This window comes from Doryrhamphus excisus, linkage group LG19, assembly GCF_037039965.1.
Source record: "Doryrhamphus excisus strain RoL-2023G ecotype Guam linkage group LG19, RoL_Dexc_Guam_v1.1, whole genome shotgun sequence".
In the NCBI taxonomy this organism is placed as follows: Eukaryota; Metazoa; Chordata; class Actinopteri; order Syngnathiformes; family Syngnathidae; genus Doryrhamphus; species Doryrhamphus excisus.
Window position 1 is genome coordinate 8,475,166 of NC_136375.1, and position 16,333 is coordinate 8,491,498.

Below are 16,333 nucleotides of genomic sequence, written 5' to 3' on the forward strand. Positions count from 1 at the left end.
TCGTTCGGGACATTTATTTTAACGCAATGTATCGTTTGGGTGTATGTATGGGGTATGACGGTTGTTTCGCCGGGACACAGGGCGGCGCTAGCGTGCGGTTGCGCTCCAGTAACAGTGACTGAAGTGTCAGAGTGAGTGGCAAACAGGACCAGCAGCTTGATTGCACACTTGCAGTGCACTGTGTACACACCGGGACGTGATCAGCAAACCTCATGATGGCATCTAACGCGGACACACATCCTGTTGTCATCGTTTCTGCCTCACGGACACCAATTGGTAAAGTATACTTAACATTTAACACCACGTTCATTCATTTAGAAACATCTTAATTCGCGCCGTTGTTTTCATCTTGAATTTCGCTTAACTGTGTCTCGTCGTTCACTTGGTCTTCACTCGTCTTTTTATTCTTAACCATTTGATTACATTTGGTGAAATCATTGATAATGAGCTGTCTTCGTTCGCGGGAGTTTGTATCATTGTATCATTCCACTTTGTCAATGAGCGATTTCATGACGTCAGGTCATGCTCATCTCCCATTGGTTCACGAGTTGCTGTGATTGGTTGATTGCTTATAGTGCCACTGAAATACTGAAAGAACCCACGTTGCTCATCTGCTTAGCTAATCGTTTAAAGCATATCACTCGGTGAGCTTCGTACCTAAAGTAAGGGTTGTCGTTTTCGTCTTTTTTACTGCGTAGGACCAATCTAGAAACTATTTCATTCGCGCAAGTCGTATTAAACTACTGGAAATTATGTATTTTATGAGCGGAGTTTGAGTCAATGAGTGAGTTCCTGGTTTTTCACTATGCCGATCTCCTATTGGTTCACAGTTGTGTCCGGGTAGGTTGAGGGCTGTGATTGGTTGATTGTTTATCGTGTCACCGGAAGGAGCCCTCTTTTGATTGGCTATTCACTATATGCAGGTCATCGGATGTTTGTTGAACCAGATTACATGTCATAGAGCGTCTCTGATAAACAAGAGGAAGTCATTTTTGAACAGTTATTTTTTATCAAATTTATTAACTCTTTTAAGATGAAGTACATTATGATTGAAAAAGTCATTATGGAATAAAATACGCACTTATCTTCTTTCTTCTACTTTTTTTTTTTTTACACAGGGTCCCTCAATGGTTCTTTGTCCACGGTACCTTTGCATGACCTGTGTTCAGTGGTGATAAAAGATGTCCTAAAGCGGGCGGAATTGAAGCCGGAGGATGTGTCAGAGGTCATCATGGGCCACGTCCTGACAGCAGGTAATATCACTGGGAACGTCCAACATGTCCTCCCAGATTTTTTGAACCTATTGTTTTTCAGGTCATGGTCAGAACCCGGCACGCCAGGCCAGTGTCGGAGCAGGCATCCCCTACTCTGTACCAGCGTGGAGCTGCCAGATGGTGTGTGGATCTGGGCTGAAAGCTATTTGCCTGGGGGCTCAGTCCATCCAGACTGGAGAGTCGACTGTGGTGGTGGCGGGGGGCATGGAGAGTATGAGCAGGGTAAGACCACCAGACATTTCTGTTTTATGGTTAATTTAATTCATAACAAAGCAGAACAAAAAACAACCTAATATTTTATGAATATATGTCATGTATTACTCAAATGTTTGTTTCCCCTTATTACACGGCAAGTGCCACACTAACAATATGAAAAATAGGATTGTGACATTATACTTAAAGCACCGCTTTAAAAGAAACAGCATCTTCTGGTGGCCAACCGCTGCCACTACATTTTTACTTATTTTGCAGAATACTTAACAAAAATTAGCATTTTATATATATATATATATACTGTATGTGTGTATATATATACTGTATATATGTATGTGTATATATGTATATATATATATGTGTGTGTATATATATATATGTGTGTGTGTGTGTAAGCCAAATATAGGGGAAAAAAACTAAAGTTACTGTCTTCTTAGGCTCCTCACACACTGCACATGAGGGCAGGAGTAAAACTGGGTGATGCCGCCCTGCAGGACTCCATGGTGGCAGATGCTCTGACGGACGCCTTTCATGGCTACCACATGGGCATCACAGGTGTGCCATTGTTGTAATGCTGGTGGGAAAACTGTTGCAAGAAGCTATACAAACCCGTCTTTTTTTGTTTTTTTTCCCCCCCCTGTCGCAGCGGAGAACGTGGCCAAGCAGTGGGGCATCAGTCGGGAGGCACAGGACCGGTTTGCTGTCGGGTCACAAAACAAAGCCGAAGCGGCGCAGAAAGCAGGATACTTCCAGCAGGAGATTGTTCCAGTGGCGGTGCAGTCTCGGAAAGGTACGCCCGGCTTATTGAGTCATTAGGTTTATGGACCGAGGTCCATCTTAACTGGCTGGAGGAGCAATCATAGTTATTACATGTGGCCATTTTGAAATGAAAACATGTCTAGGGCCAGTGGAAGTGACGGTGGATGAGTTTCCTCGACATGGCAGCAACCTTGAGAGCATGTCCAAGTTGAAATCCTACTTCATTAAGGACAGCAGTGGCACCGTCACGGCTGGCAATGCCTCAGGTGAGATTAGTTTTATTTACATTCTACTTCCTGTGTTTTTGTTGATCTAATTTTTTGTGCCATGGTATTTTAATACTAAGGTATTAACGACGGAGCAGCCGCCACAGTGCTCATGAGCCAATCAGAAGCTTCGAGGCGGGGCATAGCACCCATGGCCAAGATTGTGTCATGGGCACAAGCTGGCATCGATCCATCCATCATGGGTACCGCTCCAATACCCGCCATCAGGAAAGCGGTGAGATATTACTACGCTACATGGGACAAATGGCAAACAAATTGACCCTCGTAACGTCGAGTCTGGTTCTTCACCAGGTTGAGAAAGCAGGCTGGCAACTGGATCAGGTGGATCTATTTGAGATCAACGAGGCGTTCGCTGCACAGTCTGTGGCGGTGGTTAAAGAACTCGGACTAAAAGAAGAAAAGGTATATGCCGCAGGTGTGCTCCCAGAAAACGACTGAAATTCAAACATTCTTTGTTTCAGGTAAATGTAAACGGTGGCGCTATTGCACTGGGTCACCCCGTGGGGATGTCAGGCTGCAGGGTGTTGGTGACGCTGCTCCACACCCTCCAGAGGACAGGGGGGAGAAAGGGAGTCGCGTCCCTGTGCATCGGAGGAGGGATGGGCATCGCCATGTGCGTGGAGAAGGTCTGAATCAGGGATTTTAAAATGTACACTTAAATTGCTTATGACACAAACATGTTAATGGAAAAATACCCAATGCCGCAAAGTGTTTTTTAGCAATGTAAATTGTTAGCTAACATGCATCGGTTACTTGACTTCTAGCCTCTTTCAGCAAGTCATTTTATCCCTCCTCGATCTATTCTACCAGTCTTAAATAGTCTGTTGGTGTCAATCACTCTTCACAGTAACGCACTGAGTGTGGGGTCAAAATCATTTCTCATTTTAATCGTTTGGCGGATGACAAAACTGAGTTATAATTTGTGTCATTAGCACTTTAAGGTGTGAAATCTAACACTGTTTACTTGCCTGACACTAGTGACCTTACTTTTCTCGTTGTACGCTAACCAACCGACCTACCGCGGTAGCCTGGTACTCTCTGCAGCTGAGTAAATGGACACCGCAGCCATTAAAGCAGGGTATTTTAATAGAAGCTACCTGCATCATTTATCCACCCAGTGCTAATTAACAACACTGGAAAGCTAACAGTTTCTCTCGTGCTGTTAAATGAAGACATTCCACCTTTCTTCCTGTGCCATGCAGTTATCGCTGCCTACTGTAGTACTTCCTGTAAATAACCTGATATAAAGCAATTAAACCTAAAACAGTCATTATGGAGTTTTTATTAAGTGGGGGGAGGACACACACACACACTAAACAGGCAAAGTGCGAAGCCTACACTGGAGCAACAGCCAGGAAGAGTTCTGTAGGTAAGGAAACAAGGTTGACCTGTCAGCCTCTTGGTTAACCCTCCAGAGATCCGGACTGCACGGCATCCCTGTACGACTGGCCGCCCTCCTTCTGCTCGGGGAACAGCTTAATGAGGTCGTCGATACGCAGGATGGTGATGGCCGCCTCGGTGGCAAATTTGAGGCTCTTGGTCTTAACCATGGTGGGCTCGTACACGCCGGCCTGGCGGTTGTCCCTGGGTTTGCCGTTCAACAGGTCAAGGCCGATCCTGCACGATAATTAGTTAAATATAATAAGTATGCCATATGAGTAGGAGGGAATCACATTTATAACTAACAGCAACAACAGTCAGCCATCTTGTGTTGTATTGCTTCAGCTGTTGGTCTTAAGTATGAAAGGAAACACTCACCACTTCAGATTTTTGCGTTCAGGATTAACTTGAGCTTCATTGTGGAAGGCTCGCAGTTTGGCCACCAGGTCGGTAGAGTCCTGCGCTGCGTTCACTGCCAGCGTTTTGGGGATGACGAGGAGCGACCGGGCAAACTCTGCGATGGCCAGCTGCTCTCTGGAGCCCTAAAAACACGTGATTCAAAAAAACCTTATTGCACTGCAACTGACGTCCAGGAACATAACAGCTTTTCCCGGTGCTTACCATGCTAGTAGCGTAATTCTCCAGATAAATTGACAGGGCCGCCTCCACAGCGCCCCCTCCTGGGACCACAGACTTTGACTCCAGCACCCTCTTGACCACGCAGAGTGCGTCGTGCAGTGAACGCTCCATCTCATCACACATGAAGTCATTGGCGCCGCGTAGAATGATGGAAGCTGACGTACGTGCTTTGGTGCTAAAAGTACACAAGTAGGAAACGTTAGAAGATGCTAACACTTCACTGGGTGGCAGTACGACATCTGGAAAAGAAGAATTACTTCTTGACAAGAATGAGTTCGTCATCACAGACACGTTCCTGCACGACTTCCTCGGCTTGGCCCAGCATAGTGGCCTCAAACGTCTCCTCTCCCTCCAAGTTGGTCAGAGATGGGCAAAGGATGGCTGATGGAGAGAGGGGAGACAGGGGCAAACACCATCACAACACCGTTACCAAAAAAAGATGGGGGGGGGGGGGCAGCTTTCAGCTTCATACCGCCTGTGGCTTTGGCGATGCGTTTGAGGTCCTTCTTGAGAACTCTCCTTACTGCCATGGCCCCCACGTCCACAAAGTACTTCAGGCACATGTCATCAATGCCACCAGTGGTCAACACCACATTGGCCCCGGACGCCAGAATCTTCTGGATCCTTTCCTTGGTGATGTCAGACTCCCTGGAACAAACGTTTGCTTTTATTAGTCAGTCTTGGCTCCTGTCAATAACAACGATGCAGTTAAGAGGCTGGATGAATAGTTCCCACATGAAGTCAGTAGATACGTCATTTCCTGTGTTTTCATTCAGATTGTACAGTTGTATTTATTAAAGGGAAAGAGTCTATTTTTTATGATAGGATTCCATTGGGCACTTTGTTATATTGTTCAATACAATTCATTTTTCAACTTAATGAAAATGTATTGAAAGAACTAATTTGTGTTGCATCGAAAAAATGTTTTCTAGATTAATCGATTATAAAAATAACAGTTTAACCAAACCCTAATAAGTAGTTGACCAGAACATGATGACATCAGAAGATACTAATAAGTCTGGAGCCACAGTAGAAGGATAAAGGAGGCACAGGGAGCAGACCCATGTACTAGGCGGTCATACCAATGCCTGTACTAATGTCACATCACATATTGCCCGTATGACTAATAAAAGGCTTAGCATGGAGCTTGGAAGTCAACCTGCAACCCGACATCCATATGTACAGCCCCACATAGTAGACCAACAGCTGAGAAGCACTGCCAGCTGGACTTGAAGGAGCTGATGTTAGTCTTTCCCACGCGTATCACTGTGTCGACTATTGGTTAAGTCACACAGCAAATTTAAATGGGATGATTTCTGAAGGAAGAGAGGAAGAAAAAAAAAACACCTTTGTCGGATCTGGTCAAGCTTCTCAGGGTCATTGATGACGACTTGGACCCCCATCTTCATCTTAGTCTTCTGCAGACTGAAGTCCAGACAGGCGATCTTGGCGTTGACCACACGCTTTATCATGCCTTTGGTTAGGAGGAGAATGTAGACACATTAAGAGTCGCATTTGAGAAGAGCTTGAATGAGAGCGTGTGGTCAGGACAGAGACGTCATGGGTCATGAAGCACCCTGACAACAATCTTCCCCGAGCCGGTGTGCTGTATCCCACGCGTATCACTGCACGTGTCATCATGTAGGACAGAGCAGCAAAAAAGAAATGGGAAATCTGGCAACCGAGGAACAGACATACCTTGCGATCCTACGGTGCAGTTGAGCGCATACCCGTTCACCAAGAAACTCTCCTTCTGGCTGCGACCGTGCGCTTTCAGCACGTTGACGGAGTTGATAGGATATTTGGCTATACCCTTCCCATCCACGAACTTTACAGCCAGAGCGGCGTCCACCACCATGTTGGCGAAGAAGTCTGCGTCACTGAGTTTCCAGATTAAGGCAGCAACGGTTCATCGGGTTAATTCTATCTCAGACATCAAAGCAGAAAGGATACACTCCGATGATCTTGGAGGACATGGAGGTCTTGGCTGCGTTGAGTAAGCACTCCCTGCCTAGGTCGTCTGTCCCAATGGTGAGGTTTTCGTTGATGTAGCGCACCGCCTCCCTGAACAAGAACAGACACGTCACACAAACGGAGTCAGAAGCAACTTTTTTTAGTGAGGAAACCTTACTTGCAAGCCAGGCGGTATCCACTGATGACCGACGTGGGGTGAATCTTCTGCTTGACCAATTCATCTGCGCTCTTCAGCAACTCTGCGGCAAGAATGACCTAGCATAGATGGACATGATTAATCAATTAGCAATAATACTGTACATACTGCATGTGTAAAGCCTAATGGATTTCATTACACATTGCAATTTAATAATGTCCCATCCTTTCATTTGAGGAAGCAGAGATGAGGCTGCTTGTCCTCTTCAGACACAGATGGAGGTTAGTTTCTCTTTCCTGTTAGCATAGCCACACACCCGTGGTATATACGGCACATGTGTGGTACTAAAACAGGATATTCCACGATTCTATTTGCAAACGGAGCCCACTCACCACCGAAGTGGTCCCGTCCCCGACCTCCTTGTCCTGCAGGTCAGCCAGCTCACAGAGGACTTTAGCAGCCGGGTGCTCCACTTCCAGCAACTTCAGGATAGTAGCACCATCATTGGTGATGGTCACGTCCTGGTTGATGAATGAACAGAATGAATATGTCCTACAGAGACACTAAAAAAAATATGATGGATGCAACTTACCCCAATGTCGTCCACCAACATCTTATCAAGACCCACTGGGCCAAGGGAGCTCTTGACAATGTTGGCAATGGATGCTGCGGCCATGACTGAAATGACAAAGAAATTCACGCTGAACATAGACAATATAAACCACATTGATAGACAATTTCTAATATTGCTATTATTCTGTCATTTTATTGGGTGAGGAAACACAGAGGTAGCCACACCTTCAGACCATGACAGAGTTGTTCTATCCCATTAGCATAGCCATCCATTCATTACAATACGAGTGGAAGGTACTGAAATGGGATTAGCAAAATATAATAAAAAAGGTCGGCGATTAGCGGAACATGTACAGCTATGGCGGAGATGTCAGGGTTACTTTTAAATAGGCAACACGAGCACACAACTCGATACAAGCTAGCGTTAGCATGTAGCGTCACACGTGTGCTATACATTGGAGAAAGGGAACTGGCTTTGTTGTCAGCCATTACGGCGCGCGTTCACTTAAAAGAAACACATTGGAAATACGGCGTAAATGAGCTCAACAACTCACCATTTTGAGTGCGAACCGACTCGCCAGTCGTTCTCTGGCCGAGCACGTTTAAGGGACCTTCCAGTAGCGACATTTTAGTCCGCCACCACACACCCGAGAAGAAAGGAAGCCACGGCGCAGTGCATTATGGGTAAACCGGCCTTAATCGGAAACTTCCAGAACGCAAACGCTAATATGCATTTTCAGATACAAAAATGTAATAATTTCACATTTCTCACCAAATATATAGATTAAACTGGATCTATCTGCTTAAAATAAAAGCTCCAATGTCGAATTAATAGTACCTTTCGTTGATTTTACTTTATATAAACTACATTTCCCATATAGCTGCGGTTCTTCTTCGTGTATTTTGTTGGAGTAATATAACGCCATCTGCTGGTCATGTTGCATACAAGCGCGGCTATTCATCAGCTTGTGGAGGTGGGAAGGGCTTTAAAAATATAATTATTCAGTTTATTTTGATAATATACAGCATATAATTGCTAAAATAAAATATTTTTAATGTTATTTTAACATTTTAACAAATGATTTTTCATTTAAAATATATAAATCACACTTGATTGTGTTATCCTAATAAACACATAAATTACATTACTTCTCTCTTATCGGTATCTTTCATTTCTATGGCCTAATAAATGTATCTTTAGCATCACTGCTGTGATTCATTTAAAATTCCGTCATGTTATGATGACATAAAAAAAACACACACACACAACAGAGTTTACAGTTTAGAATTTATTACCTCCAATACATTGTTTTTGTTGAGCAATGACATCTAGGTCATTAAAAAAATACAGTACACTTAACTTAAACTTGAGAGCATTGTAAAGCATACTATGGCATACAAGAATAACTTTCCTAAAATGTACATCTTTACAAAGTGTTTACAAAGTTGACGTTTGAAGTGCAAAAAAAAAAAGGAGTCAACAAAGACCGGCAAGCCCCATCTGTGAAGCCAAGGATGAAAATATACAATGAAACAAAACAACATACTTCATATTCTTAACTTGTGTTTCCTGATATGAACAGTTTACCGTCATGTTGTGCTTTTTAATCTTTATTATCTTTACATTTGGAACTTGTATGAAGCAGTGCACAAAAGGGAAAAAAAACTACCCATTCACAGTATTTGATTTGAATGTGGCGGAATAACACCCCCAAAATCAAAATAAACTTTTAATAAATACATTAATCTTTCATTTACAACCTGTAACGGACCTGCCCTTGGCGTGAATAGTAATACAAGTAATCAAAGGGATGCTTCTGAATAAATAAAATCCTTTGAGTAGTGTGTAGATTTGCTGATATGAAATATGGTAAGACAACTATTAATGAACAGATCTGTGTAACTGTTGATCAGTAGTGTGATACACAACCACTTACTTTCCATTGAAGTAAAACACCGTACAGTATTGTAGTCCTTAAATCAACCATCAGTGTGGTGCCGGATTAAAATCCAGATAAAATAAATATGTTTCTTATAATGATGATTTTTTTTGTTACCCTAAGACACAGACTGTATTATCACGACAAATCCACATGTTTGATTATGCTTACCCTATTAAATTTGTAATATCTAACATGTTACTTTTGTAAGATTTATCGCAAAAAAAGCTTGTTCAAAGTGAGCCTGGGTAGCATATCCGCTGCAATTTGTAAAGCTGCTGATGTGACGGTTTGGATGTGTGGCTAGGTGCTGAAAATGCTGATTTAAAATAAGCTAAAAAGACTAATAGGAGGTCTCTACAGAAGAAGATCCTTTTGTGTAACGTGGGATTACTTCATGAGAAGAAAGGAAGTGCTAAGGCAGCCTGCAGGTAGGATTCAAAGCGCCATTGTTCAACAACAACATCCTGTGCTCTTTACTCCGAAGCATAAAATAGAGTTAATATTTATATATACAGTACAGTGTTAAGAAATTGGCTTACTTAGAACATGTGCTACATTTGTTATATTCCCTTTTCTTTGTAGTAGTAGTAGTAGTAGTAATAGTAGAAGCAGGGACTGTTGCAACGTCTGCGGTGTAATATATTTGGCTTTTGAGTTGACTCAGGCAAAGCTGCTGGAGCTCAGACATTGAAACTTTTCCCTCAGAGATTGGACAATTTTGGGTTGGTTCTGCTGTGGTTCACTCCATAGGTACTTCTCCAGTTGCTCACGATCCAACGACGTCAGCGGGTCAGAGGAGTGCACTGGCGTGCACGGCAAACTCCGGGAATGGACGAGACCCCTGTTTGGATATGAAAGACCTGCCACGGAGCTGCAACTTTGCTGTGTCATCCCGCTCTGCTCTGGTTCGATTTCGTCCTCGGAGCGGATCTCCACATAGTCGTCGTCGTCCCCATTGTCTTTGAAGTTGGCGAAGTAGTTCTGGGTGGCGGTGAGGATGCTCAGGGCGGACGCTCGGTTCAGGACAAGTACATGTTGGCCGTCATGTAAGGTGAGATCTGAATCTCCTTGGGTGGACCTCTCCGGGAGGCTGCTTTGCCGACCAGCGCGGCCCAAAGAGGGACCTTGGAGTCTTTCTACAGCAGGTCCATTACATATCAGTCCAGACTGGTTATTCTCCAATTGCTGGCTACTTAAAGAGCTGACTGACTGACAGTGTCTTGTTGGAGAGGCAGGCTGTCTCTTGATGGTACTGTACACATGCTCGTCTTTCTCGCTGGGCGCCGATATGCACGAACTCCATCTCTGTGATGGTGGTGAGCTCGGGGAAACCGGGGCCATCTTCAGAGAAGGGATGGAGCAGGAAGTTGTAAGTTTGCGCTGAGGCGTGGATGAGGCTCTTGTGTTGCGCACATCGCCGGAAGAAGACATGAAGCTGGAAAGCTCTCCATTGCTGTAGGTGGAGTGTAGCCATTCCTCCTCCAGGGAGGTCTCAGGCATCGACGGAGAAGACGATAGACCCGGGTGGCTGTGGTGCGCTGTTGCGGAAGAATCCTTGAACATGACCTGGTCATAGAGCTGGGAATACTCTGCTATCCTTGCACCTGCAGACGGAATACAAGATAGAAACAGGATTATTTAAATCACACAATGGGTAGAATGGAACTACACCAAGGTCAAACTATCCTGAACCTGTCAGTCTAACTCCTGAAAAGTTATGACATACCAGAAAAATACTGTTCCACTGCAATCATGCAGAATCTGGTGGTTCTTTGCCCGACTTAGCCCAAATGCAAAGAGACCATAATTTTCTTCATCTGTACTAAAACTGCCACCTCGGGATGGGTGGATCTTAGCTTTTATCACTATATTTTTGGGATGTATCATATGATGATAAATACAGTGCTTCTTTTTTATTACAGCATATGAACAGTGTTACAGGCTGAGCCTGGCCCTTTAAGAACTACTACATTATAGAAAGTTGAGTGTCTGTCTTTTCAATTGTTGGTCTGTCTGCACCGCCCATTGTCCTCTGCATCCTGATTGGCTGTAGACTATTGTCAGTCAACCTCCTTCATGCCGCTCCGTTGTGTCTGTTTAGCTTGAAGGTTGGACTTCTGAAGGACATGCTGAAGGAATCTAGACATTATGCGGCCATACGGCGCTGTTATGGAATACTGTCAATGAATCTTTGGTTCAAAGCAGGACTGCAGCAGAAGTAGTGCTGAATTATGTTTTCGCAAGGACACAAAAACACTACAGTACGACGGGACACTGGTCACAGGAGTGCAATACGTGAATCACTTTCTTGTCTCCAATCTGTGGGTTGATCATTAAAATTCAAAAGGAAGGTTTTAACCTTTTTGAGTGTTTCAACCAGTGAGAATTATTTTATGAGAAATTGCTTGTATTTTGACTTTCTTATTGTGAAGTGTGTTTTTGTGTTACCTATAGCAGCTCCTCCTTGTTTCTTTTCCTCTAAGATGGCCGCCAGGTCTTTCTGCCTCCTGTCAGCTCTCGGTCGACCACAAGAGTCCCCAGGATCCATGCTCCTCATACGCAGCAGCTGATTAGCTTTCTTTATCTTCTGGCTATACTGCCGTGCCATCAGAAAGACACGACTCTTGGTTTTGTCCATAAGTTCTAGAGGAAAGTCCACTGATTCACCCAGCAGCAGAGAGGAGGAGGCCAGCTGTGAATCCAGACCTGCGAGCTGCCCTGGAAACAAAGTATGGAGATCCTTGATAGGATTTACGGTCTGAGGAGGGGTTTTTGGAGGAAGTTCCACCAGGTCATCGTCCTCAAGTCGGAAGCTGCCGCTACTGAGGCGAGCCAGTCTGTTGCGGATGCTCTTCACTGTGCCAGGGAGGGGCTCTGGTGGGACTGGAAGCGGTTGTGGACTAGGAACAGGACTCGGGTGATCGTCTTCAGTGGTTCCGTCACTTTGAAGGTCAGGGAGGTTGATGACTGGGATGGTGAAGGATTGTGACGAGCGCATAGGAGGAGGTTTAGGTTGTTCTGCTGGGGGGGTCTTCGTTGGATGGATGGCTCCTTGGGGATCTGCCCCAAGACTGGTTTTGACTGGGGATGTCGTCTTGGTTGACTCAATGGCACTGACTGGGAAAGCAGCAGGCAGTCGGTCGGCTTTCCTCTCGTTGTTCTTGATGTAGTTTTCCAAGTCATTCCAGAGCTCATCAACATGCTCTGACATTTGATCTCCTTTCTGTGAATGTTGGGAGGCAATAGAAGCAGATGATGAGGAGAATTCTAGATTGAGGGCTCCTGGTCGTTCATCGTCTCCAAAGCGGAGACTCTCCTCCGATACAAACGCTCGGATGCTTCCATTTAAGTCCTGTTCAGAAGCCGGCAGACTGTCTCTCTGGTGATCAGGTTTAATTCCTTTGACTTCTATTGATGGAGGATCCCTAAAACAAATGGTGTCATAGATATTCTCCTCGACTATCTTCAGCTCAGATGTCTCAGCTGGCTTCCCTTCCTGAGTTGAGAACTGGTTGCTCTCTAATTTGATGGCAGGCTCTGTGGTGTCAAGGACCTCTGGAACGTTAGGCGTCATTGCTGGTTGGCTATGTAAGCTGTGTACATCAGAAGGTTCTTTCCGTATTTCCTCTGAATCTCTTCTGATAAGGCCCATTCTCTTAAGGTCTTCATAGCTGATGTTGTCATATACATTTTCAATATCATCCATCGTTAGCTGTTCAGCTGACGAGGATCCAGATATGTCATTGCTGGAGGATTCTGTGTGTATCACTTCCAGGTTGTGACCAGGCTGGTTGTCATCCGGACTTTTCTTAACCTCTGTCGCATTCTCCCCAACACTGCTCGCCCTTCGCAGAACCCTGCTTCCACTCGACGGAGGTTCAGTCTGCATAGTCGGGAGCTGTTCTACATGCCAGCTGCACGGCCTGGCCATTCTCGGAGACAAGGTGGCATCCAATCTCTCTGAGGGCACTTCAGGTTCTGGTCCGGTTGGTTCTGTCGGAACAAACATCTGGTAGATGTCCTCGTCGTCATCGTCAGGCTGCATTGTTCTCTGTCTGGTGGGGAACATGGCCCTGCGAGCTCGGTGGTCTGCCCAAATGTTCCGAACAGAGTGATCACTATCTGTCACGACCACTGATGGGATCGGGGACTCTGGGGGTTCTTCTGTGACATGAGGGATCCTGCGAAGTGGAGGGTGGTGACTTGCGTCCCTCACAAGGGATTCTCTGGCTCTCTGAAAGGATGGGCATGGCAATGAGAGCAATGTGATGATAAGGTGCAAAATTTGAAACAATGACGAAGAATTGAGGAACAATGCCATACCTGTAGATCTGAAGCGCTCATATTGAAGGCTTTCCACTGTTCGATACTGTCCACAGATGCTTGAGGGTTCAGCCTCTTCCTACTGCCTTTACCTGGGACTCGCAACCTTTTCCCACCTCCCTGAATGAAGAATCAGACATTTTAGCGCCAGAAGGGGCCATACTGCTAATTAAATGCTGGTCTTACACATACCAGGCCGCTATCATCCTCATCATCAGCATCTTGCTGATGTGGCTCCTCCCCTTCCTCTCTATCACTGTGGTCGTAGTGGTCACCAGGGTCCAAGGACTCCTGTGATTGGTTGATGAGACTGCGGCTGCGACCTATCGTTCCCAGAGCCAGCTGGGACACCGGAGAGAGCAGGGTTGCGCCCAGACTTGTTCGCTAGGATAAAGGAAAATAAAATTGTTATTTCTGTTATGTAAGCGTCAATGCCTGCGTAGGTGTTCTTGTTACTTTGACTTTAACCCTTTAGATGGTACTTATTAAAACACCAAGGCAGCTTTTACGGTAACTTTCATACTTTTCCATTTATTATTGCTTGTAACAACATCATGTTTTTACTTTTTTAATAATAATTTTAAGTGCATGAGGAGCATTTGTGGTATTTCATTATACATTTTCCATTTAAGACCAACCTTTTCACCATCAGTGTTGGCAGCATTCTGTCTGGCATTCTTCAGTAATTTTGACAAAGGTTCTGAGGATAAAAAATGAATAATTTTGTGGTTTTATTCCTGGTTTGATGATGCGAATTGTTCCGAAAATACAATTCTTACCTTTCCTGCGTCCTCTTCGAGGGGTGGGGCCCTCTTTTGCCTGAGGAGAATCCTTTTTGTCGCTATCAGGACTGCTGAAGTGAAATCCAGGATGGTCTGGAGGAAAAAGAGGATTAATTCGCAGTTAATTCATTCCGGATCTGACTGCGCGATGTGAATTTCTGCAATTCAATATTAACAAACAAAAACACCTTTTTAGGATTTTCTAAATACAGTTTTTGCCATACGTGTGGACATGACGTAACACCCCTATAGTCACCTTTACAGCCGGCACTAGCATAGCAAGCTACTGAACTTATTAGCTTCTCCAATTTATGTATTAGAAACGGTTTCAAATGGTGTGAGGAACAGGGAAAATGTATCACTTCCACACTGGCAGAAGACCTTTTTTCCACTCATGTCATGTAGAACACTTTCAAGAATTTCTTACTCATAATAAACCATAATCTAGCACGGAAAAGCCATCATTTATAATGAATACATTTTTGAAGGACTGCGATGGAGTGATGTCTGTATTGATTTTTCTAATTAATTATCATGACATTTTGACACTCACGCATTGCATCCATCTCCAGAATGGCTTGTTTGGCCTAGAAAAAAATGGCAGAGGGCAAGATCAGTACGTTATGCAGCGGATTTTCACACTAGGTGGCACCAAAACCCCCACATTTAAACGTAATGGCAGCAGAAAATTCAAGCAAAACAGTTTCTAGAAAATAATTGAACAGGTAATTTACTATAGTGGATCATATGAGGATAAAGGAAAGGAAAGGGGAAGTAGGAGGCATAAATCACTGCACCTCCTACTCACAGGATTTTTAACAAAAGGGAACACAGTCAGCAGACAAGCCGTTTTTACCTTGGCAGGGATTTTGGCAGGGTGGTTTTCAAGTATGAGCCTCTTCAGGTGTAAGATCCACGTGCGCTTATCTTGCTGGGATTTGGCCTGGAGGCAGTGTAAAGAACATCACAGTGAAGATAAGAGCATGTTGGGGATAAACCCTTTCAGTTTAAAATGATGAATAGTGTAACAAAAATGGCTGATGGAATATTCGGATACCTGGACCGTGTGCTGTAGTTTAGGGTTCTTGTAGTGAAACACGCTGAAACTCAGCGGTTCTTTAGGGATGACTTCCACCAGCATGAGGTTGCAGCACTGCAAAGGAGCAATGAGACGTCAGGGTTTGAAATACTTTGGCCAAAAGCGTCACATGATGTCGCAATGGGGACCGACCAGGATGTGGGCCTTGTACGTGAAGGTTTCTTCTCGTTTCTTAGTGATCAGCAGGAGCTTATCGAACAGGAACAGCGTTCTCTCGTTTTTGGCTCGCTGCAGACGAAACGTTCCTTCGAGGACCAGCTCTCCATAGCCGATCAGATCAGGGCCTTTCCAATTGGTTAACAAGCTCTGGATTTCCTGCATGGCAACAGATGAACAGAAGGAGGGTTTGTTGGTAGCTTTTTATCAAAATAAAGACAAAATATTATAGGAGAACACAAACATGAAAAAAACAAATAAAGAATAAAGTTGCAATTTTAGGAAAATTTTGTTGGATAAAAGGTATCATATTATTACACAAAAAAGTCATAAAATTATGAAAATAAAGACATAATACTACAAGAAAAATTGTACCAGGAGAATTGAATTGAATAAGGAAAAAAGTTCATATTGATAGCACACTGCTTTATGATTTTTCTTTTGTTGTTAGTGGATTTCAAGCATATTACCATTATTACCATATTACCATATTTCTGTAAGACTGATACAATTGGGGGAAAAAAGATGACAAAAATAAACAACAAATTTATATGAATAAATAATTTTGTATAACTTTCCTTAAGAAAATCAATTTTGGAGAAATGTATAAATCCAGAAATGCATAATTGGAGATGACCACAATGTACCCACAGGGCATCTTTCATTAAAATTGAAGATATGCTGAGAACTCAAAGCCCGAAATCTGCACATGGGCCAAATAAACCTGACCACTGTTCTGCACATAAAAGAATCTCTTCACCATGAATACCCTAAGGTTGTATAGCGTGAATGGAA

The 16,333-nt window shown here is 44.0% G+C and overlaps 3 protein-coding genes and 1 non-coding gene across 5 annotated transcripts in view; 1 reads left to right on the forward strand and 3 right to left on the reverse strand.

Moving 5' to 3' along the window:
* Positions 1–120: 120 nt before the first annotated feature.
* On the forward strand, positions 121–3,803 carry acat2 (acetyl-CoA acetyltransferase 2). The gene is made up of 9 exons (XM_058057648.2): positions 121–276; positions 1,119–1,253; positions 1,315–1,496; positions 1,925–2,042; positions 2,134–2,277; positions 2,390–2,512; positions 2,593–2,747; positions 2,825–2,935; positions 2,995–3,803. The coding sequence occupies exons 1-9, from the start codon at positions 213–215 to the stop codon at positions 3,163–3,165; spliced, it is 1,203 nt and encodes a 400-aa protein (XP_057913631.2). The 5' UTR covers positions 121–212; the 3' UTR covers positions 3,166–3,803.
* tcp1 (t-complex 1) lies at positions 3,801–7,948 on the reverse strand. Its single transcript, XM_058057647.2, has 12 exons — positions 7,790–7,948; positions 7,255–7,340; positions 7,055–7,183; positions 6,684–6,781; positions 6,506–6,616; positions 6,251–6,432; positions 5,900–6,026; positions 5,025–5,200; positions 4,810–4,933; positions 4,535–4,727; positions 4,292–4,455; positions 3,801–4,150 (listed from the first exon to the last, which is right to left on the reverse strand). The coding sequence occupies exons 1-12, from the start codon at positions 7,860–7,862 to the stop codon at positions 3,937–3,939; spliced, it is 1,677 nt and encodes a 558-aa protein (XP_057913630.2). The 5' UTR covers positions 7,863–7,948; the 3' UTR covers positions 3,801–3,936.
* Positions 7,409–7,545, reverse strand: LOC131107691 (small nucleolar RNA SNORA29). The gene has a single exon (XR_009120307.2). It is a non-coding gene; the product is annotated as a small nucleolar RNA SNORA29 (small nucleolar RNA).
* Positions 7,949–8,506: 558 nt separating the features above from the next.
* LOC131106821 (pleckstrin homology domain-containing family G member 1) overlaps positions 8,507–16,333 on the reverse strand; it is a 32,767-nt gene continuing 24,940 nt past the window's right edge. For both annotated transcript variants that reach the window (XM_058056262.2, XM_058056260.2), the window contains exons 8-17: positions 15,515–15,697; positions 15,341–15,436; positions 15,140–15,226; positions 14,837–14,870; positions 14,281–14,376; positions 14,140–14,201; positions 13,694–13,885; positions 13,502–13,621; positions 11,627–13,412; positions 8,507–10,782 (exon numbers count right to left, since the gene is read on the reverse strand). In XM_058056262.2, coding sequence (XP_057912245.2) covers positions 9,839–10,782; positions 11,627–13,412; positions 13,502–13,621; positions 13,694–13,885; positions 14,140–14,201; positions 14,281–14,376; positions 14,837–14,870; positions 15,140–15,226; positions 15,341–15,436; positions 15,515–15,697 — 3,600 coding nt within the window. In that variant the 3' untranslated portion in view covers positions 8,507–9,838. The remainder of the gene's footprint in view (positions 10,783–11,626; positions 13,413–13,501; positions 13,622–13,693; positions 13,886–14,139; positions 14,202–14,280; positions 14,377–14,836; positions 14,871–15,139; positions 15,227–15,340; positions 15,437–15,514; positions 15,698–16,333) is intronic.

Coding starts and splice junctions, on each gene's coding strand:
- acat2 (XM_058057648.2), top strand. CDS start 213: ATGATGGCATCTAACGCGGACACACATCCTGTTGTCATCGTTTCTGCC. Junction 2,043..2,133: donor CTACCACATGGGCATCACAG/GTGTGCCATTGT, acceptor CCCCTGTCGCAG/CGGAGAACGTGGCCAAGCAG. Junction 2,513..2,592: donor CACGGCTGGCAATGCCTCAG/GTGAGATTAGTT, acceptor TTTAATACTAAG/GTATTAACGACGGAGCAGCC.
- tcp1 (XM_058057647.2), bottom strand. CDS start 7,862: ATGTCGCTACTGGAAGGTCCCTTAAACGTGCTCGGCCAGAGAACGACT. Junction 6,617..6,683: donor GGATACCGCCTGGCTTGCAA/GTAAGGTTTCCT, acceptor GTTCTTGTTCAG/GGAGGCGGTGCGCTACATCA. Junction 6,027..6,250: donor CTGCACCGTAGGATCGCAAG/GTATGTCTGTTC, acceptor TCCTAACCAAAG/GCATGATAAAGCGTGTGGTC.